Source organism: Acipenser ruthenus, chromosome 8 (genome assembly GCF_902713425.1).
Source record: "Acipenser ruthenus chromosome 8, fAciRut3.2 maternal haplotype, whole genome shotgun sequence".
NCBI classification, from domain to species: Eukaryota; Metazoa; Chordata; class Actinopteri; order Acipenseriformes; family Acipenseridae; genus Acipenser; species Acipenser ruthenus.
In genome coordinates, this window is record NC_081196.1 from 22,942,122 (window position 1) to 22,964,572 (window position 22,451).

Here is a 22,451-nt window from a genome sequence, read left to right on the forward strand (position 1 = left end):
ATAATGCACTGTCATTTAAACCAAGAGCCATCTATGCTTGGGTTTGTAGATATTTGGGCGGAAATATGATCCGCGCTTAAAAAATTGGCAAGCGCGTCATTTTACAATAATGAAGTAGGAGGGCAGATTGAGCTTCACCCAGCACTGCCTCTATGATACAGGGGCTTTTTAACCTAAAAAACATACTGTGAAAATGACTGAAACACAAGGATAATAATCTTTTCTTAACAGACTAACACATCACAGGCCTGTAAAAGTGACACATACGCATTTACCTGCAGTGTGGACTTGCAGAACTGGCACTGGCAGAACTGCTGTACCTGTGACATGCCACAGTGAGAGGTGAGTTTTTGGGAGGTTTACTTGTACGCTAAAAGACTTGGCCTTTTAATTTAAAACAACCATCTAGCTTAGATGAATGTTTTTACTGTTAAAGTGTCAATATTTTTCTATATATATATATATATATAGAATTTATTTTTTTTTTTAATTATGAAGGCTTAAAAATCAGTAGAGGGCATAACTCAAATCCAAGATGGACGTCTGTTAGAAAAAGTAGCTGCATTTGGTGTGTTAACTACATTTTACATGATTAAAAACAAATGTTTTGGACATTTTGATTTCAGATAGGTAAAAACTAAATGTAATAGTCTATTTTGGATTGTGTTGGTTGAAATCAAAAATTTGGTTTGATCAGCCCAGCTTTACAAGTATAATCGAAAGCTTTAGGTGATAACTGAACAACATAACTAACTCTCTAAAAATAAAAAAGCACAACATACCCTCCATGTCATAGTCTGCAGCAACCTCTGCATCTTCTCCGAGGAGAGTGGAGCTTGCCGAGGGCGGTACTCCTACAGAAATTCTCTCCAGGTGCATCTCTTCTTCTAAACTGGTAGTCCAGTCAGGGCTTTTCAAGGTAATGTTGATGGTTCTCCCAAGTACCTGCACAAACCAACATCTAAATTAAAAACCTTTGCATGTTGTGTTTAGTTTTATTCTGCAGTTAGGGATAAACAACTCTATTTGTTTAATTAATTGTCTAAAAGTGCTAAATAGTACCATAGCAATAAACACTAATATCATCAAAAAAACAACATATTCTTGTATCATTCATTTTGACACTGAAATTTTAACTAAACTTGTTATGTTACGATAAAAGTAGTACTTACTTTGGTTCCACTTAAGCTTAGTGCTTCTAGTGCAGAACTGCCTTCTAAAAATGTCAACCACATTTTTTCATCTACAAACCTAAATGAAAACACAAACAAATGTATTTTTTTATGAGAATGTAAAAATTTAAATCCTGACTGTGTCCCTAGTATGAGTACGCTCAATAATTACTCTTACAGTAACTATCCATGAGTTTCTAGGAATCTTTTCCAAAACCTGCTATATTCTAGAACTTCTAGAACCCGAGAAGAAAAAACACCCCTTCGGTTTAAAACAGTTTAACAGGTTAGGTAATTTGCTGTTGCAACTAAAGGCGCAGTGCTGATGAAATTAAAACCCACTATTGGCTGACAGACTTCTTTTTATTCCTGAAGAAGAAAATCTTTCTTCACTCCAGAAAATAACCTACAGAAGAGTCAGTTTCAAAATCTTTATCACAAAACTGACAGAAAAGGTGCATTATTTATTATACGGTTCCATTACTGAAAACAATAAATCTTAAAAAAAAAAAAGTAACCCTTTTACCTTATAAGTATTACTTCACCATATGCAGCAAACTGTTGAAGGAGATGGTCAATTAAATTATCATCGAAGTAAACCTCTTCAGGGGTAGAACAGCTCAGTGAAACCAACACGGTGCCATCTGGTGGTCCCTGCACTGCAAAGACCTCTTTGTATACTCTCTGACGAGCCTCCGGGTCAACTTCAAGGACATCTACATCTATAACTGCAACCACTGGCCTGAAATCAAGTTAAAAGTGGTATCAAACACTGGAGTTATCAAAATTATTACCAAGTATATTGTTATTCATACTTATCTTTGGGTATGGCTGAATTAACCTTATAAACACCTTGTAGAACAAAAAGCATTACATTCATTGTTCACAGAAAGTTCAATGTAAAATTTTCAAAATCCTGATCTTAATCAAAAACATACAAATAACCTCATATTTCAAACTGTTCGTGGCGAACAAGAAAATGTTCAATATACTGTCGCTTAATGTCATTTCAAGTTATTACCACCTACTTCCGTACATGATTTCAATATCTGTAACTGTCAAAATCTTGATGTAGTGATCTACTTTATTGGTGTTGCATTACTACCCCCCCCCCCCCCCCATTTTAAATCCTCTGTATCATAACTGTAATACAGCTTAAAATCTGTACAAACTGTTGTGCTTTTGATTAGCGCTACACTTCAGGACTGTATAATACTTTGAGTCAGAGTAGCGGATTGTTAGAAGTGGAAGTGCTACTGTACAGGTAGTATAAAAAAATATTTCTACTCACAAAGACGCAGTAGATCATTTAAGATTTTTGCTGGATTTATAATTTTCTGTGAGTTTAGAAAAAGTATGTGTTTTGTTGGGTATTTATACTTCTAAGCATTTTGTATACGGCCTGCTATAATGATTTTAGTTCAATAATTATAACTCCTCCGGTTTGAATGAGCGTGAACAATCAATTGACGTCAGAACATAACTTCAAACCATGTGCAGTTCAGCTGCACTCTGGCAAAATGCACGATTGCCTTTAAATCTTAGTCTTTAAATCATAGTCTGTAAGTCCACAGCTCTCACTGTTGTTTAGTTTAATGCATTTTCAGTTCTCTTTTGCCACCTGATGGCAGGACTAATGAAGTGCAGCTGATTCAAAGCTGACAGAAAAAACAGGATTGCAACCCTGTGACATTTTTGCGTTGCTGCACTGCGACAGTATCACAAGTGGTAAATAGCTGGCCGTGGCTACTTGTGGAGTAGTGCAGCAGTGTGGAGTAGTGGTTAGGGCTCTGGACTCTTGACCGGAGGGTTGTGGGTTCAATCCCCAGTGGGGAACACTGCTGTTGTACCCCTGAGCAAGGTATTTTACCTAGATTGCTCCAGTAATAACCCAACTGTATAAATGGGTAATTGTATGTAAAAATAATGTGATATCTGTAAAATGTGAAATAATGTGATATGTTGTAACAATTGTAAGTCGCCCTGGATAAGGGCGTCTGCTAAGAAATAAATAATAATAATAATAATAATAATAATAATAATAATAATAATAATAATCTTGCCATACTTTACTTCCATTAGCTACACAGGTCTCACATGTACAGTTCTGAAAGAAACACATGGTATAGCACACATGTACTTTCATTTTTAATACACAATATCTGGTACTAGTTCAGGTTAAAGGAAGCTCTCTCTCAGTTTCTTGGGTTATCTGTTTGCAGATACACTTCCTGGGTCATTTCACCTCAGAAGTGCCTTCTCAGGCAAAACATGTTACTGGCATAAAGTGTGTCAGTGAATAGGGGAAGCAGCTGTTTAGTTCATGCCAGGGAAGAAGCCAGTGAGCGCCAGGGGTAATCTCATAGATTTCTTTAACCTTGTGTTATACCAGATATCATGGTATCAAATGAAAATTCATACTTGCTATAACATGTGTTTCTTTAAAAACAGCACATTTGAGATAATGAATAGATGTGCATGTTGAAGACATTTTATGGAACTATTTTGTTAGCTACAATTACTTTAAGTCTATACAATCTATAATAAATCCATCAAAGTTTTACACTTTTCAAATGTTTTGGTCACAACATTTATTCTTTAACTAACTTCTGTGCTTTTTATGTGCAAACAAAATGACCATACCTGTGATCAGATGTTTTTAATTCTGCTCTTCCATAATATAACAGGCTTCCAGGTGTCCATGTATAGCTTAACTTGTCTTCTTCATCAAAACTTGCATTCAGTAGATTCAAGTCCTCAGCTGGTGAGATAGTAAAACAAAAATAGAGGATATACACTTGACAGGAAGAAATATTTACCCACACAAATTGGGATTCTTTATATAAATACTTTTGTATTCAAGTTAAGAACGGGTTCCCTAAAGCATATTTACTTTTTGGTAGGTTTCAATTCCAAGAGCTTTCCTTACCAGATTTATCAAAAGGCCATTTTCTTCTTTTCCAAAGAATGCGGTCTGTCCAGGCAGGAGTTCGGCACTTTTCACTTGTGTCGTAGTCATCAGAGAAAAGGTCATATTTGTATGTCGGGGGGAAATCTATTTTGCCTTCCAGAAATCCTTTAAAAATCTGGAGAAAAGTATCAAATTAAGGTTTTAACAATGCTTTCCAAGAATTTCTGGTTTACTTTGTCAAAAAAATTGAAATTATACCCATTATCCTGTCAGCAGCAGATGCATTATAAAGAAAGCTACATTTAAAATGATTAACTACATTAGTACAGAATATGATTTGAAACACTACAAATATGAACTACAGCTCACATGCTATAACTACCGTTCTGTCTCTGGCTCAAGTGTTTCATTTCTACTTCTATTTGTTAGAAATACAGTGGCTCCTAAATACAGCGTTTATAATGAGTAAGCATTGTAGCGCATGTAGTTCGATTTATTCTACAGGGATATACAATGTACAGTAGGCTACCTGCCCAGCATTCTTTTGATTAACCAGTTGGTCTCCTGTAGTAAGAGCATCCCAGTTCTGCTGGCGGATGAGCTCCTTCACCTCTTCATTCGGAAGGTCGATACGATAATTAAAATCCCCACACCAAAATATATAATCGTGGGAATACAGCAGCCTCCCCTAAACAGAAACAAATAACAAATAAACACAGGTGGAGGTAGGCCTTTCCTACAATATTACATAGTTCAATGATGTGGATATGTACATCATTTCCACACATATTCCTAAGAGACTTTTATTGTAATGCGACTCTCTGCTATGTACAATGAAAATGCTTTGTGTTATTGTCAAAGCAACACAAACCATTGGAAAGCTCAGCTTCCGTGAAATTTCGTTGTAATCCTCATTCCTCTCTTTGACCTGAGACTGTCCAGCAGCAAAGTGTGAACACAGAAAGCAGATGCTGGTTGAATGGAACAACATGCGGATAGCCACAGCTCCCTTATTGCCAGTGGCTCCTCCCATACCTGTCTTTACAGTATCTACTGCAACGTCCCTGAAACAGAAGATATATAAATAAACTAATTAAAGTTACCAAGCATCCATAGTGGGAAAGGATTCAGCCTAAATACTTTTGGTGAAATGTAAACAAATTGGACCGCCCACATGTATTTTCAGAGTGCACAGAAGGCTAAGAACACTGTGGCAGAATGTATTAAAGTGACTGAAGAAATTATATTTTAGTGTAAATCAGAATTTGATTGTCCTGGTGAAATCCCAACACATGACAAAAATATTCATGTTTTCCTGATAAACTGGTGGTTGTTATTATCACTAGGACAGACCTGCAAACACCAGCGGATGCACTAACCTGATATATGGAGCGTGCTGGGGTCTGATAAAGACAAACAGACAAACACCCACAAGCTGCTCGGAGGCCAGCAGCACATACTTGTTGTCCCTGGAAATAGTCTTCTGCAGTTCGGCTGCCCAGAGCTTCTGGTTGGTAGTGCTGAAAAACATTGATTTATTAAATACTGTTTAAAAGAATGAACCACTCAGTGAGAACACTTAACAAACTAAAATACTACAGCAGCTAGTGCCCAACATAACCTGCCTAATTGTCTGTTCACATGAATCTCTTCCTGCCTATAATAAATAATGCAAATCAAATATATATATATATATAAAGGCTATAAACATGATCTAAGCAGAGATCTTAACATCTCTGTCTTCAGAATAAACATCCAATTAAAATGATCTAAATAGTTGGTTTTACACCACTGCTGATGTAAAAGTGTTAACGTTGCCCAGTGATTTAAACAAACACAACACAGTGGAGTTATCACTGTCACTGGGCTGAGTTAACTTCCCAGATTACAATTCAAATGATCATCTGAGCACAGTGGTGGGCTAAATGTATCCCTATTGTTATAAAGTGAAGCAAAGTTAAAACAACAGTAATAGCCTATTGTTTAACTGTGGTACCTAAATGAGAAACGTTTGCCATTTTTATAAGACTTCAGTGACAGCTTATAAGAAAAGTTGCTTAAAACATTCAACAATCCTAACAAACAACATTAAAAAAGGGGGAACATTTGCTTACCTTGCATTGACAATATTGCCTGCATTCAGCTCCACCATTTCTTCAAAACCAATAGCAAATATGTCAATGGGCTCTTTTTGTGCATCTTAAAAGAACAAAAACAATACGCTAACAACAACATTTATGACATACAATATCTCTTCTTTAGAAATTACAAATCAATTCTCGTTAGCCTGTCAACTTAAATCACAGAACACGTAACACTAAATAAACTTTTTAGTGCCTACAGTACAACCGTGTTTTGGAGGTTTCATCTGCAAATTAGACCTCTCCTATTTAATGACGTGTACATAGCTTCTGTAGCTCTGGGACTTGTAATATTTTGTAGAGATTATAATGTGGATTATAATAAACACATTCCTTTTTACCTTGAAAATCCGGAATGCCTGCTATTTTTGGTGCATCCAGTAACCAGTCAGTGAGGGTCTGGTTCCTAAAAGCAATGCTTCGGAACTGCTTCCCTCCATTCACGTTCCACGTGCCTACACAGACCCGGATGCGCTTGGGCTTTGTGTACTTATTATAATTCTGGCACATACCACGGAGTACTCTTGGTGATGCTGTTGGGAACAATAAGGTTTTCTTTTAAATGTCAACACCAAAGCTGACTTATAAAATATCAACTAAACTAAATACCACATGAAACCCAGTATGTGATGTTTTAAACAAAATGTTGCTAAATGATGGATACAAGATGTGTAAACCATGATACAAAAAATAGTCGTTTTAACTACAAGGAAAGGTAAGGCTAGGCACATTTAAAGCATCCTTTTACTATACCTGATTGCAAGGTAAGTTCTGATACTACAGCCGCAGCACAGGGGAAGAAGGACAAGAATAGTTAGTCAAAGAAGATATTATTTTTATAATTGTGAGTTGAAACAATAAAGGAAACAATTTGTTTTTTATTTTCTTTGAAAAACATGAAAAAAATATTTTAATATGTGGGTGGCTGCCTTAGGGTACCAAAAGAATGACCCAATGTCTGTCCAATGTAACACACAGACAAAAATATATCATGCACAGTAAGAAAACAAACACATACATTGTAGGTTGAATACATGTTCAGAACTTTACTTCTGATTACGCATGTGCCACACCATAAGATTTAAACTATATACATTTTTGTTTCTGTTTGTTGTAATTGATCTTAATTCTTAAACTTGATTTAAAGGTATTTCTTTAACGGAGCATGTGTTGAGACTATGTTTGTATATTACATTGGGCAGACTTTGAGTACCCCTATAGTATGGAATAACTCATATACAGTACTTTGATACAGTACTAGCGCGCTTTCAGACTCCAAGCTAATAATTTTATATACATGTATCTGCAGTGATGAACTCTATAGGCTTGGTAACACTTACTGGGACAATTGTGGGTGTATTGTTTGAATTGAGCTTTTCTGTGCTCATTTTAACTGTGTTGTTGCACATATTGCTTATGGGTATACTGTCCTTACAAAAAACATTATGAAGTTTCAAGGTGTTGGTGTGTTTTGACTCATAAATTGGACACTTTTTCTGTGCATGGTTTATAAACTGGCCTACAGAAGTCCAAAAGGAGAGCTAATTGTATATTACTGTAATAATAACGTCAATCATGATAACATGTTAAAATATATATTTTAAAAAATGTATTACGTGGGACTGGTGTCCTATTCCAAATTCAGTAACTATGTTAAATTCCTTGCAAACATAAAATATAAATGAATGCTTACATTCAATTATGTCTCTTAACTCCAATATCTAAACAAACTCATATATATGAGCTTTGTAAACAAGCACATGGGTAAACTAGTGGGCTAAATATAAGTTATAGAATGGGACCGTGAAACAAGTTTACATGGTCTGAAGCATTTGAGTACTAAAATAACTGTGCTCTGTGCTGGTACCCACAATCTGAACTACACTGGCTTTAATTAACATCAAACCAACCTGCAAGTCTGTCCATTATTTATCTCCATTAATGTGAATAAGCCCTCTCAGAAGATTGTGACACGTTATTTAGAACTGTATTTTCTGTATTATGCAAGATTAATTGAAATCACTAACAGGTATGTACCTAAAAACAGCCAATGAGTTTTAAAGAATGCAATTTTTGTTTCCTTTTTTTTTTTTTTAAATAATGCTCCAAGAAAATTAAAACCAGAAGTGGTAATCAGAATGGACAGCTGCAGGAACATTATCACAAGCTTGTATTCTTTTAAATAAGTTTACAGTAAAAAGATGAAGTAAAGAAACAAGCTCACAGGGCGCAAGGTGCAGGACGGCACATAGTGTATTGAAGTTTTCTTTTTTTATTCCCACATGGCTGAGTTTACTCAACAGCAAGAATACAGCACTCTGAACCCTTTGTGTACATGCTTCCCTATTAAATCCAGCTTATCAAGCTTAGCTAAAAAATAAATGACTTAACAATAAACTAAACTGCTGCTAACTGTAGTCCTTTTTATAAGGTTGCCTACTTACATAATAATAATAATAACAAAGAACAAGAAAAGACAGAGAACACTAAGTTGAAAAACCCTTTAATAGAATAACTTTAAAATTAGCATTGCAAGAATGGTGAAAATGTGACAGACAAAAGTAAAAATAACAGCATAAAAACCAACCCTATTACTGCACTATACACGGTAAACACAAAACGTAAAATGGAAAGAAAACCGTTAATCTGAATTCAGCGATTGTGATGTATTCTCTAAACAGCTGAAAGACTTGGCATATAAAAGAGTGGTATCACAGTGGACAGATAACATAGCTGACCAGCGATCACATAGCTGACCAGAGATCACATAGCTGACCAGCGATCACATAGCTGACCAGAGATCACATAGCTGACCAGAGATCACATAGCTGACCAGAGATCACATAGCTGACCAGCGATCACATAGCTGACCACAGATCACATAGCTGACCAGTGGGCTGTCGATGCCAGTCACTCAAAGAAACACAATGGTGAGCTGTGTACTACCAGGATACCACAAGCTTGCTCATTTGCTTGTAGCTCAGCTGTGAAGATGCCCTTTAGAAGTTATCATCTAAACATCATGCAGAAGAGCAAGCTTATTTTGTCTTCCACTAAAATCTCCAGTTGAGATAGTTTATTCTAAAGTTACTGTGATAATACTTCTAAATTGTACAATTTCTTAAAATCTGTATACAAGAATATAATTTCCTAAGGTTTCTTAGTGTCTTCTTTTTAAATTCATATTTGTGTTTTATGTAGTTAATTAGACAAAATGTTGTCTTGCAATTGCGTCTCTGGTGACTTTAATATGCAAGACCTTTTGAATTATGTTAAACTGAAATTCAATTGGGAAAATATCAGCAATGCAAAGCAATATTAATTTGTGTGAAACTGTCAAGTTCAAAAGGGCTCGTTGCACCTGTTAATGCAGTATCCAGGGGTTCCGTACACAAAAACAAGTACACAGTTTGGTTCACGAAAAAGAAAAGGTCAGGTTTTATTCAAAAACCTAAAAAACAAGAGACTGTCTTGAGGGCATTAAAGTATAAAATATACATGCTAAAAATAAAGTTAACAGAAAGGCTAACCATTTGGGGAATTTCACTCCACAAACACTTAGAGTAAGCAGCGGGGTTTCGAAAAATATAGCGTTATACGTCCCCACATGTTGCTACAACTGTTTAAATAAGGTACCTGTAATTTATCTTGTCATTGTTAACATCCTGAAAACTTTTTTTCATTTATTACTTCAGTTATTACAGTCTGTTTCAAAGCTGTCTGCAGAAGTGCACTGGGGTTTGAGATCTGTCCTTTAAATCACTGCAGGAAGAGCGATTAAAAAACAAAAAAAAGCTTAACAAGTGCTCTAGTTTTTCTGTTCTGTACCACATCATGGATTGTTATTGCTGTGTTACCTGTTTGACAATGTGAAATTCTAGTACAGACCTTTTGAAAAGAGCTTTCAAATAGACTTTAAAGTTGTATGTGTAAAATGTTCTCAGGATGTTAACAATGAAAACAAAAAATGACAGGCACATTATTTAAACAGTTAAGAACATAAGAACATAAGAAAGTTTACAAACGAGAGGAGGCCATTCAGCCCATCTTGCTCGTTTGGTTGTTAGTAGCTTATTGATCCCAGAATCTCATCAAGCAGCTTCTTGAAGGATCCCAGGGTGTCAGCTTCAATAACATTACTGGGGAGTTGGTTCCAGACCCTCACAATTCTCTGTGTAAAAAAGTGCCTCCTATTTTCTGTTCTGAATGCCCCTTTATCTAATCTCCATTTGTGACCCCTGGTCCTTGTTTCTTTTTTCAGGTCAAAAAAGTCCCCTGGGTCGACATTGTCTATACCTTTTAGGATTTTGAATGTTTGAATCAGATCACCGCGTAGTCTTCTTTGTTCAAGACTGAATAGATTCAATTACTTTCTTTGTAGCAACACGTGGGGATGTGTAATGCTATATTTTCCAGAACCCCGCTACTTACTCTTTAAACTCATGCCACACAGGCTTTCACTCCTCATACTGTCCCACACACTCTCCCCCAAACACTCATTGGTCTGTCTTTTATATCATGTGGCCAGGGTTTGATAAACAATTAATTATTCAATCAATCACCACCTGGCCACATTCCACATCTTCTCTCATTCACTAACACAATCACACAATTAAACAAATCGATCAATCACTCACACATATGGAGCGCCATTTGTGCCAAAACTATCGGGCCAACAGCAACATTTCGTACGTCTGCATTGACTCTCCATAGAATTTTTTTTGCCTAACTCTCTATATACCACAATGCTTTGCGCACAATGAGACGGAAGTCTCCACTGAAAATCAGTGGAGGCGAGTATCTTGTTAAATAGAATATCTTTTGAAACGCCCTTCTAAATATTATTGGCTGAAGCAGTTTTGAGTGAGGCTGGATTTTCATTGATTAAAATATTAGTGTGTGCTCCCATTGGCTAGAAAGGTTGCATTTTTTTCGCACAGTGCGAGATTGACAGTTGGAAGTTTGTCTGGTCATTGGGAAGTTTGTCTGGTTGATTGGAAATTTGCAGGTCCGTACAGCCTTTCGTATTAATGAATTTACAAATTAATTAATGAATTATTAGATTAATTAACAAATACGTTTATGAATTACTGTATGAATTGACACATTTATGGACTAATTGCTGGACAAATTGACCAATTCACAAATTCACAAACAAATTCACAAACAAATTGACAAATTCACGAATTGACAAATTAATTGACAAACAAATTCACAAACTAACGGCCCGATAGTTTTGGCACAAATGGCGCTCCCTACCCACATTCACACAATCAAACAATGCCATCACCATGTGGCTGTGCAAATGGTAGCCATCTTGGTTCCAGACTGTCCCTTCACCAAGATGGCCACCAGCCACCAAACTCTCACTCCCCCATAGCCTATGCTCTCACATTAGACATAGATTTTTTTTATGAACAAAACATCATTTTTTTAATGAGACAATGTCAAACTTGATAAAGAGAATATAGCTGTATATATAAATAGAGAATAATACATTGTGGCAGGTAATGGTTGACGCCTGTAATTAAATTTATACAGCTGTGTATCAAATAAAAAGACAATACTTCAAAGTTAAGCGTCTCTGTCATTCATAACCCTTAAAAAACACATGACTCAATGGTCAGAGGTAAATGTCAAGGTCCCTGGCAAATTTAGCAAGGCAAGAGTATTGTTAGACTTTACCTGAGGGGTTTACACAAGACAAAAAATACGTACATCAAATAGTTTAGCATGCATCTACTGCACAGTAAAATATACAGTAGAATGTAAAAGAAAAACATTGTTCAGCTTTGATGAAGACAACAGGAAGCAAATGAGAATTCATAGCAATGACCTGTTATTCATCCTTATAAGGGTGTTATTCAGATTAGGGGACCAGCTAGTCAAACCCCTTACATTTAGGTACTTTGCAAAAACTTTCTTTACTTACCATGAAGGCTGCCAGAGGTCAGCAAAGCACGGGCTTTATCTGCCAAGTCACTGTTTAAAGTGCTGCCCAGTCGCAAGATGTCAATCGCTTCCTGTTTGGAGCTGTCAAAGAAATTGTTCTGAATAGTTCTTGTGACAGAACGCGCCCCATCCTTCAGCTTCCCCTGCAGATAAAAGGGTTCTTAATAAGATTCCATGCTAGGTAAAGATTGGAACCCTTTGCAATGGTTTGAAAAATTGTCAGTGTAATAAAAATGAATAGTCTAAAAGCTGAATATACTGAAAATGAAACAGGAAAGGGTAAAAGGCAAGTTATTCATTGTATTAACATCTATTAAAAAAAATGAAAATTAACTCATTACCTTGCAACATTACTTAGTTCACTTTTATTGCATGATTTTTTCTCAAAATGACTACTATTGTAATGGACTGATGTTTTGTGCTGCAATTTACAAATAGTGCATTGAGCAAAATGGCCTACTATTACTATAATTAAATTGATTATAGAGTTAGAAATATAAAAATACAGTCATGTACTGCCTCTTAACAGCATTTCTTCCTCAAAGTGTCATCAGGGAGATCTGGAAATGGGTTTTGTGTAATGTAATGGTATTCAGATGAAACAAATAGCAGCAGTCAAACGATTTGTTATATCTCTGTCAACAAATATATCAACTCACCATGTAGACAGTGCATGTAAAAGGATCCAGAGAAAGCATAAGAAAAGAAGTGTCAGTAAGTTGTTAGTAAGCATTAACTACAACAAAAAATGCATTTATCTACTGTAACAACAGTCTCTGGCTGCAATACAGTGTGGATAAAACAGTAATGTATGTTCAAACATTTACCGGACGCAAACTCAACCGGCTGCCAGGGTGCTAAAGCAGTGTAACAGGTAGTGCGCCAATAAGGCAAACGTTTGCTGTATTCATTTTTAAGTGATAAAAATATGTATATTTACACTATTCTTTCAGAAATGGGGATTTTCACAGAGAACTACATATTACACGGCAATGGGTATATTTCACGGAAATTGTGGAATTGTGATAACCGTGAAAAAAAATAAAATAAATACAGCCTTAAGCATGACTCTACAACATCTATCAGCTGCACAGCAGGCAAAATACGACCTTGTATCAAATGCATTAAGTTTCTTGAAATTCAGGCAAAAGGTTCTCAAGATATAGCCTTCAAAAGCACAGACAAGTCTATCCTATAAAAAGTAGGCCTACATTTACAGTAACAAAAGCTTACAGGAGTACGCTAAAGAGAGCCAATCAGTTCTGCTCCGTTAGTAACCGTACAATTCAATTAATATTTAATTTACTTCAGTACCTTAGCTTTCCCTTCAAGGGCTCCTGTGCCAGCATAGATTTTACTTATTGAGTCTCCATTCATTGACCACATGGAACGGAAAACTTCTTGAAAGCGAGTGACCAGCTGTGGTTTCTCAGTCAAGCCCATGACCTCCAGCTGCTTCAACAGCATCTTTAGAGAAAGCACATGCCATAAGGTTTAAATATATTTTAATCAAATCCATTTCAAATTTTTCTTACTGACTTTAGTACCTTTCTGCAATACTTATTGTTGTCCAGATTCCCTTTTAAGTTTGTATGTTTCTTTTGTGTCTGATGCTGTTTACCTTATTATAATAAACAGGTAAATTGCAGATAAAATAACATCAACATGAAAAAAACCACAGAATCTGTAGACTGATTGAATTCACACCCATGCACCTTTTTAAAAAAGTAGCTTCAAATTACATTTTCATAGATTACTGTCCCAATAACTTTCCAGTTGAAATGGTTCTTATTGCAATTACTGAAACATTGTCTTTTTTTTTTACATGTTGAGTGTGTTTAAGGTGCTTTGAGGTTCGAAGTTGCTCTTTAGTTCCAGTTCTAGTGAACGTCTGCTTCATCCATTAAAAGGTGCCAGCGGTTACTAAAATACTCCTGGCTTATCTAGCCTATGCAATATAGAACTGGAACTGAAAAACAGCTTTGGACCTCAGGCCAAGCACCTGAAACACACACACATATTTTAAAGCTTTGGTTATCGCTTCTTTAAATGAATTTAGTTTGGTGGCTTAAATATTATAAAAGATTTGACACATGTGTTAAAACTTCTTTTCAAAAAGGAATATGGATGGTGATGAACAGATTGTCTTGTAATTGCATTCTTTAAAAAAATAATCTTGCAGTTAGATTGTATTTGCACTTTCATAGCTGAATATTTATAAAGGCTTATACACGGTGAAGTATAAATCTACTTAAATGATTACATTACTTGTAATGGGAATTGCTGTTCAGCTGATCTGAAACATTCCCTCAGAAAGCCTCAAACACAATAATTGCCTTTATAATTCATACCAGATATGAGCCAACCAAATGTAATTATTTCTCTGTCCGAGAACTGACCTTACTCTGATGGGGGATTCAAACTAACCAACAGGGACCTGCCTGCACTAAATTAAAAGACCCATTAGCTTAAAAAGTTAACAGTAGTTTCACATGTAATTTTAATTGTTTGACTTGAATTATTAAAGATGAACCTCCCTGACTATTTATTGTAATTGTGCTTCTGACAGTCACTTAAAGCATAAAGGAGAAGTGCCACTGCTTTTGAGAGGTTTCGTCTTCCTTCCTGTAGACAACGGCCCATAAAGAGATACTGTGGGAAGGGTGTTAAGTGCCACCAAATTAAACTGAAAATAACTTCAATTAAGTTCAGCCTCTTTTTGGTACGATAAATGATATTACTTAATTTTAATCAAGCCAGAAAGACCAAAAAAGAAAAAGAAAAAAGTGTGAGCGAGAGGAAGAACTATTAACTAGAGAGAAGGTCGCAGATAATGGAGTCAAATTTTGATTTAAGAGCCTGATTATTTTAAGGCCGATAATTAACAATTTCTTTATCCTCCAATCCTGGCTAAAAACATTGTTAAAATTTTGACTACTGATTGCAATTTCTATACTTTGAATAAAGTTGTTGGGGGGAGGTCGGGTCAGATCTTACTCACTACTCCTTTGCACCAGGGTACTGTATTTACAAACTTTACTGCATGGGATTACAAAAGAGCAGTCCAAGCAAGGCAAACAAGATACATCCGCCACTGTTTCATATTATTACACCTGTAAACACTATTATTCAACAGCAATAAACATTCTTTTTTAAAATATGTCATTTATGTTACAGCACACATGGGAAGGACAGTCACCTACAGTATGAACCTCACCAAAAATGATGATCTTAAACTTCCATACCTCAAGTCCAATATAAGCCTGGACACTGTTGGTTCTATCCAGGCAGTCAAGGCAATTCACTCTTACAGTACCAGACTGACACCTGTAAAAATCAAAAGAATTGTACTATATTTTTTTAATCCCTAATAGGTTTCATATTGTCTCCTCAGAACAAACTCCATTTAACATCTCTGAGAGGGTACCTGCCTTAATAACATAGTATAAAGCATAAACATTAAAATATTGCTTTTACAAATATTTGGACTATATTTATAGAAGTAGGCATGTGATGATTGCACAGCAAGCAAATTAATCAAAAAAGGCTAATTCTTGGTTAATAAATCTTATTTTGGATGACCCATAGATGCAAAAGTTCAGCAAATAAAAACACATGTTAATAATATGCAACTACAGGCAAAAATGGCATGGGGAGAAGATAAAGATACACACAGTGATTATAGTCCTGATGATAGTGATTACCTATTCTATGCACCATCAGCAACTGGGTGATAATTCAGATAATGTCTAGTAGTACAGCTATGGCCAACAGTTTTGCATCACCTAGAATTTTAGGATTGAGACATAATACAAAATAAAACTATATGAACATAAATGTAGATATTTTACTTATCATGTAATCAAAGAAACTACAAAATGATATCGCAAAAGTCTACCAGAAGCTATAACAGTAGTACAGTATTTCATGTTAGATTTCAAAATGTCAGTTTGTATGTAATTCAATATGTTAACATAACATTATTTAGCAGGTTTCATTCGACTTTATGAAGCAAAATTAGTTAATAGGATGATTAAAACTGTTGGACACAGCTGTACATATGAAAGAGTCTTATGGACTAAAAGGTGTGGCAAGTCAGACTTCCAAACAAACATCACAATAAATACTGAACTCACGCCAAGTGACAAATATGCTATTGTACTGTTCTCTAAAAAAACAGAGAGAACTTCTATGCAGTATATAAGTATGTCATAAATTACTGAAAGTAAATAATGAGTTGACAAATGATTTGTTTTAGGCTGACAATAATTCCCTCTGTGCATGGTCACAATACTAACGGTTCTAGTGGTTCAAAACTAATGTATATGTTAAGGGCGAAACCCAGTGGTCTGGCTAATCTAGTTTTGCCCGGGACAATTTAGTTTCACCAAGGGCTTCTGGGTGAATCTCGAAGTTAGCACATTTTTTCGTCACTCGCCCGCATCCAGTCGGCCAAGAACTTGAACAAGATGACTGGGCGAAACCCATTTTTGCAAGTCTAGTTTCGTCCAACGCTTCAACATCAATGTTGGGCTAATCTGGTTCACCCATGCCATTCATTTGGGCAAGTCTAACTTCGTCCAATGCTTCAAAATCGATGCTGGGCGAGTCTAGTCTAGCTTCCAAGTGCGTGTCGGGGTACCTGCGTCCACTTCTGACAACAAAGTAGCGACGGCATGCTGTGTGGTTTCCAGCGGCAGTGTGGAAATGGCAAGACACCAGGACTGCTTTTAATAGCGCTTAAAACCACAGTTTTTATTATCTCTCTCTCCCAAAAAGTCCAGTCAAATTGTCTCACTCCTCCATACGCGCAGGCAAACTTGCCACACACACGAGAGAGAAACAGTAACGTGCAGGCAAACTCGCCATACACACACACTCACACACACAAGAGAGAGAAACAGTAACGTGCAGGCAAACTCGCCACACACACACACACACACACACACGAGAGAGAAACAGTAACGCGCAGGCAAACTCGCCACACTCACACAAGACGAGAGAAACAGTAACGTGCAGGCAAACTCGCCACACACACAAGAGAGAGAGAGAGAAACAGTAACATGTCAAGTTTCCAGGTTTGTTTTGAGACATACACTGTGTTGCTACAGTACTAATTGCATTCTCTTTACAGTTTTTATTCAAGCATATGGGTATAACTGTTCCCTCATATTACAGGAAAATGCAATGCAACAAAACAAAAATGTTTCTTTACCTCTCAATGCCATTTTCCCCGAGGTAAAAGAAACTGCACTCATCTAAGAATTTCAGAATCTGGGGTCTGAGCACACTGTTAAGTTTTTCTGCCTTCCCACCCTTAACCATTTGATGATAGTCAAAGTTAACCATTTTGACTGAAGTAACATGTTCAGAGGCCTTCAAATGACTCTACAAAACAAAAACAGAAATTGTGGTTAAAAAAATATCAAATAGTGATTTATAAAAGGCAGACACACTACCTTTGAGAAGCAGTAACAAAATGAATCATCTTGCTGTGCAAAGATATATGCACACACACAGGTTACAATATTTCTTAAGTTATTACGTCTATACTCGGATAGAAATGTTGAAACATGAACGATTAGCCACTCACCATGAAAGCTTTACTAAGCATGTTTTCTCCTTCTTTAGCTCCAAGAAGGTTAATGATTACTTGTTTGCCATACAGTCTTCCAAGAGTGCTAAAATGCCTGTAAAAATAATACAGTATTTAACAAAAACAGTTTGTAATTCCATTGTGGGATGAATAATCTATCCTTATCTAGCCTATTAGTGCCTTGAAATTAACTGGGCACTTCACAGCATGTGCACCTGAGATTTTCTGCAAAAATGGAATCCAGTTATCATTATCTTTTCTTCCAGCATTGAGGTTAGAATTGTTGGTTATTTCAAGCATTTAAAATCGTTATCATAATCACTTTGTTTAATCAATTGAAATGTTTCCATCAGGCAAAGATAATTATAATATTACTAGCTGAAGTATCCGGCATTGCCCATGGAAAATCAGTATTTCAATATTTCATGCATGACAAATTGGGGAATGGTAGCCTTATGGTTGCCTATAAGTTATCGATCTTGGGTGTCGCACAATGCGCTCGGACCCCTTTCCCTTTTTTAACTTTGTTATTTTTGCCATTTTTACATTTTTTTACATTTATATTTATTTATATTTATTTTTTGGTTTCTTTAATTTGAGATACATAGCTACTGTAGTGATCCAGCAATGGGGTTACTAAATTAAGTACCCCGGGAGTCAAAATTCTGGATCCAAACATAGCCCTTAACCTTCCCCTGGATGAAAGAGGAGGCCATGCAAAGTTTGGTTGCACTGGCTCCTGCGGGATCCGAATGCATAAAGGAACAGACAGACAGACAACCTTTCTTCTTTATATATTAAGATTTGGGGGGTAACAAGAAACTAAATTCACAACAGCCAATATCACGTTATGCAGGATTCAACAGTCATGATGATGGAGTAACAATTAATAATTATTTAATGAGACATGGAGAAACATGTTTTCATACCAACAATAAATTACAAATGTATATTTTAAGAAACATTTGGCACACTGCTTTTGGTTCTGTGTCGTGTATGGAAGTATCACAATTAATCAAAAACCAATACTGTCACCAATATACCTCACACATACTGTACTTTTTGAGCATTTTTTAAATACCTGTCGAAAGCTGGTGCATTTGCTTCAAATCCCCTGGACATTCTCACACGATGTGATCCAACCTAACAGAATTAAAAATATAAAAATGTAACACAAACACAACTTCTGTAAATGTACTAATATATATATATATATATATATATATATATATATATATATATATATATATATATATATAATTATTTTTTTCTTTAAAGCCACACACAACTAAATACAACATTGAAATAATAACAGCAGTATTTTATATTTTTAGGACAAGTCTAACTGTTGTTATACAGGTAATATTTGTCTTTATTAAATCAAACACTACTAGAATAAGTAAATTGTAAAGTGTTTATTATTATTATTATTATTATTATTTATTTCTTAGCAGACGCCCTTGTCCAGGGCGACTTACAATTGTAACAAGATATCACATTATACATTATTTCACATTATACAGAAATCACATTATTTTTACATACAATTACCCATTTATACAGTTGGGTTTTTACTGGAGCAATGTAGGTAAAGTACCTTGCTCAAGGGTACAACAGCAGTGTCCCCCACTGGGGATTGAACCCACAACCCTCCGGTCAGGAGTCCACAGCCCTAACCACTACTCCACACTGCTGCCCACAGTTTAGAATGTTCCTTATACCAATTGTAACAGACCATCAGTGTTGAGCGCACGAGGAAGGTATCAGGAACGTGGGGATACTGATATCTTCCCCCAAAGCTCAAAACTAGAAAGACGGGCGTTACGTTGGCAGAACGGAATAATAAATAAAGAAACTTCAACTCCCATGATTCCGAAGGTCAGTAGTCAGGTGACATGTCCGCGGGAATCCAGGGGGTTTAAAAGGCAGGTCAGCAATTAGAAAGGGGGGAAGGTAATTGTGAAAGGTACTTTTTGTATAGCAGCAACTTTGAAAGACCGAGTGGTGTTGTCGGTTCGTTTCATTAGCTGGGTACAGACTGTACAGCAACTGTTTTGGTGTGGAACAGAGACGAGCAGCGTGCTTCGTTGTGCAGAAGTACGGGAACAGAGATTAAAAAGGGCGACAGTGTTGGTGACCAGAAAGGATTACTTTATTCCAGAACCGAAGGTACCTGTGTGGAGTGACTGCAAAATAAAAAGCGAGTAGGGCTTATATTTTGGTCTGGCCGGAGGAAGCTGCAACGCGTCTGCAGCCTGGAATGAAGTGAAGCTGGTGCACTCGCCAAACAGATCTCTCCAGTGAGTAACACAGACCGCAGACTTGCGGGATCCATTTGTGCTTGGTTTCTTTGAAAAGAAAGACAGCGTTCTGTGTGTACCTGTTTTAAAAGAAAGTCACCGTCTTAAATGGACCTTTGCTCACCTGCTTACTCGCCTGCTGTATGCAGCGTTCAACCCGTTTTCTACAGCTGTATTAATTGTTGCCAAACTGAATAAGTTTAAACAGGCAAAGTTTTATACCAGCGCTATAGTGTGCACGCGCTGAATTAATAAAAGCCTGTGCTTTGTGGACTGTTAGTTTACGTGTTCTTTTAAGCAACTACATTCTTTTCATGGACTGTGTTTTATTTGAGTGAGGCTGGTTGCTTAATTTCAGGTATAGAAACAAACCACACGGACGGTGGTAGTTGTGTTTTATTTGTTTGTTTTAGTTCGTCAGGATCCAGCCAAGCAGCAGGCTGTTAATGTCAGTGTTCACCAGCAGAGGGCGACCAAGGGTTCGATTACTTGGAAGACTTACCTGTTCCCCTGGAAAAGGATTACAAACTACATTTCCCAACAGCCCTTGGGGATTATAAAGAAAGTGAACCATTGACACTTACCTGGCAAGACTTTTGTTCCGAGACCAGGTTTACTGTTACCAGCAGCGTCGGGATGGAACTTGGACTGGTCTCTATGCTAAAGCAACATGTTTTTCCTTGCAACGAGGACAGCTCGTGCAAGCAGTAGAGAGGGTTGAAGAAGTGAGATTAGTGGGCAGGGTTTCTTTTGTTTTGTTTATTTTCATAAACGTTCTGTTGAGACTTTGAACTTTTGTTTAAGAAAATAATAAAAATGCCTATTCTTCAACCCTACCAAGTGCCTCGGTGTCACCTCTCATGCTGCCAGTTGGCTACCACACAAAAATACAGAACAGATTGTTCACATATGGTGGCAGCAGTGGGATGCCAAACTGAAGACCTTTTTAAAGCTACAGTACCCCTAGCTTCACAGTACAGAGAGAGAGTGACATCACCGAGAGCAATGGAGATCTCAGTGCGTTGGATCTCTGACCCCAGGACCCTACCGTGGCTGAAGACAAAGGGAAAACATATTTTTGATGATGCTACCTTTGAATTTGTGCTGCGTTTCCTCCAGGCAACTCCGAAGACACAGCGGAAGCGAATGCGATACAACCATCCTCGCCTGAAGGAATCGCTGAAAGTCCTTGCGGAGGTAATGGAGGAACAGTTCAGCCAGGTCCAGAAGGGGGCGCCCCAGGAATACGGATATGAAGTGACAACATGTCCACTACCTGAGGTAATGAAGGGGCTAGAAGAGCCCAAAAGAAAAACGCAAAGTGTGCGTGACCTTCAGCAGCCACCAGAGGTGCTGCTGGGGGAAGAAGCGGAGCAGATACCACAGATGCCTGAAGCCCTCTGTAGGAGGGAAGTATGTACTGCAAGGGTCCAGCAACAGCCACTGGAAGTGCTGCGGAGGACCAAGCAGAGTAACCTACAGCCCCAGGAAGTGCAGCAGTTTCCAATGCAGGATATTCGTGGCCAGGAAGAAGTAGGGGGTGACCTACAGCAGCCAGCAAAGGAGCTACGGAATAAGGGAAAAGGACCCCTACTGGAACAGGTCCAGCCCCAAGCCGAGTGTGACAGCCGGGAGGCAAGGAAACGGAGGCTGGAAGAGCAAATCAGGCTGGTAGACCGCGGTTCAGACTTTTGCCTTATCTGCGGAAGGTATGTGGAAGACGGAACAAGATGTCATGTCCAAGGTCCGCTGCCTACCCCAGAACCAGTAAAAGTAGGAAAGCGTGGGTGCTACCTGCAACCGCCAGTAGAGGTGCCGTTGAAGGAAAAGGAGCAGTTCAGAGCCCAAAAGACAGAACAGGAAGGACTTCCAACCCACGAGTTAGAGGGGGAGGGGTTGACGCCCTGTATATCTGTGAGGGAAGAGCTAGCAGCCTGTGCACCTGTGAGAGAGGCACTGTTCCTAACTCCAGCAACCGGAGGAGATTCCCCACAATCTCCAGAGTCCGGAGAAGAGGCACCACGAGCTCCCAAGGTAGAGGACCCGCTACGTCCACCTCTGCTGCCTGGAGAAAAAGAAGAAGAAATGGAGCTGCCAACAGCGGTCACCTAAAAGCAGACTGAGAAACGGGTGGAGGACGAGCCGAAGTATCACTTCCAGAATCTACCACCTACTACAGAGTCAGTAGAAAGGGGACCCAGTGTGTACTGCTCACAACAGCCACAAGAGGAGCCATTGAGTGAGAAGCAGCTTATAGCCGAAAAGACAAAACATCAGCAGCTTGCCGCCCAAAAGCCAGAACAGGAGGGACTACCAACCCAAGAGAGAGAAGGGGAGGTGTCGACACCCTGCATACCTGTGAGGGAGGAGCTGAGGTCT

At 37.6% G+C, this 22,451-nt stretch overlaps 1 protein-coding gene across 11 annotated transcripts in view; it reads right to left on the reverse strand.

The window, feature by feature from the left end:
- LOC117406854 (synaptojanin-1-like) overlaps positions 1-22,451 on the reverse strand; it is an 86,318-nt gene that overhangs the window by 34,992 nt on the left and 28,875 nt on the right. For 9 of the 11 annotated variants that reach the window (XM_059028733.1, XM_059028731.1, XM_059028732.1 and 6 more), the window contains exons 7-23: positions 18,854-18,915; positions 17,770-17,866; positions 17,392-17,564; positions 15,422-15,503; positions 13,491-13,643; positions 12,157-12,319; positions 6,978-7,001; positions 6,566-6,757; positions 6,198-6,282; positions 5,463-5,603; positions 4,955-5,147; positions 4,613-4,771; positions 4,102-4,258; positions 3,816-3,933; positions 1,699-1,914; positions 1,173-1,251; positions 783-945 (exon numbers count right to left, since the gene is read on the reverse strand). In XM_059028733.1, coding sequence (XP_058884716.1) covers positions 783-945; positions 1,173-1,251; positions 1,699-1,914; positions 3,816-3,933; positions 4,102-4,258; positions 4,613-4,771; positions 4,955-5,147; positions 5,463-5,603; positions 6,198-6,282; positions 6,566-6,757; positions 6,978-7,001; positions 12,157-12,319; positions 13,491-13,643; positions 15,422-15,503; positions 17,392-17,564; positions 17,770-17,866; positions 18,854-18,915 — 2,257 coding nt within the window. The remainder of the gene's footprint in view (positions 1-782; positions 946-1,172; positions 1,252-1,698; positions 1,915-3,815; positions 3,934-4,101; positions 4,259-4,612; positions 4,772-4,954; positions 5,148-5,462; positions 5,604-6,197; positions 6,283-6,565; positions 6,758-6,977; positions 7,002-12,156; positions 12,320-13,490; positions 13,644-15,421; positions 15,504-17,391; positions 17,565-17,769; positions 17,867-18,853; positions 18,916-22,451) is intronic. The other 2 variants (XM_059028727.1, XM_059028728.1) reach the window with 2 other exon arrangements.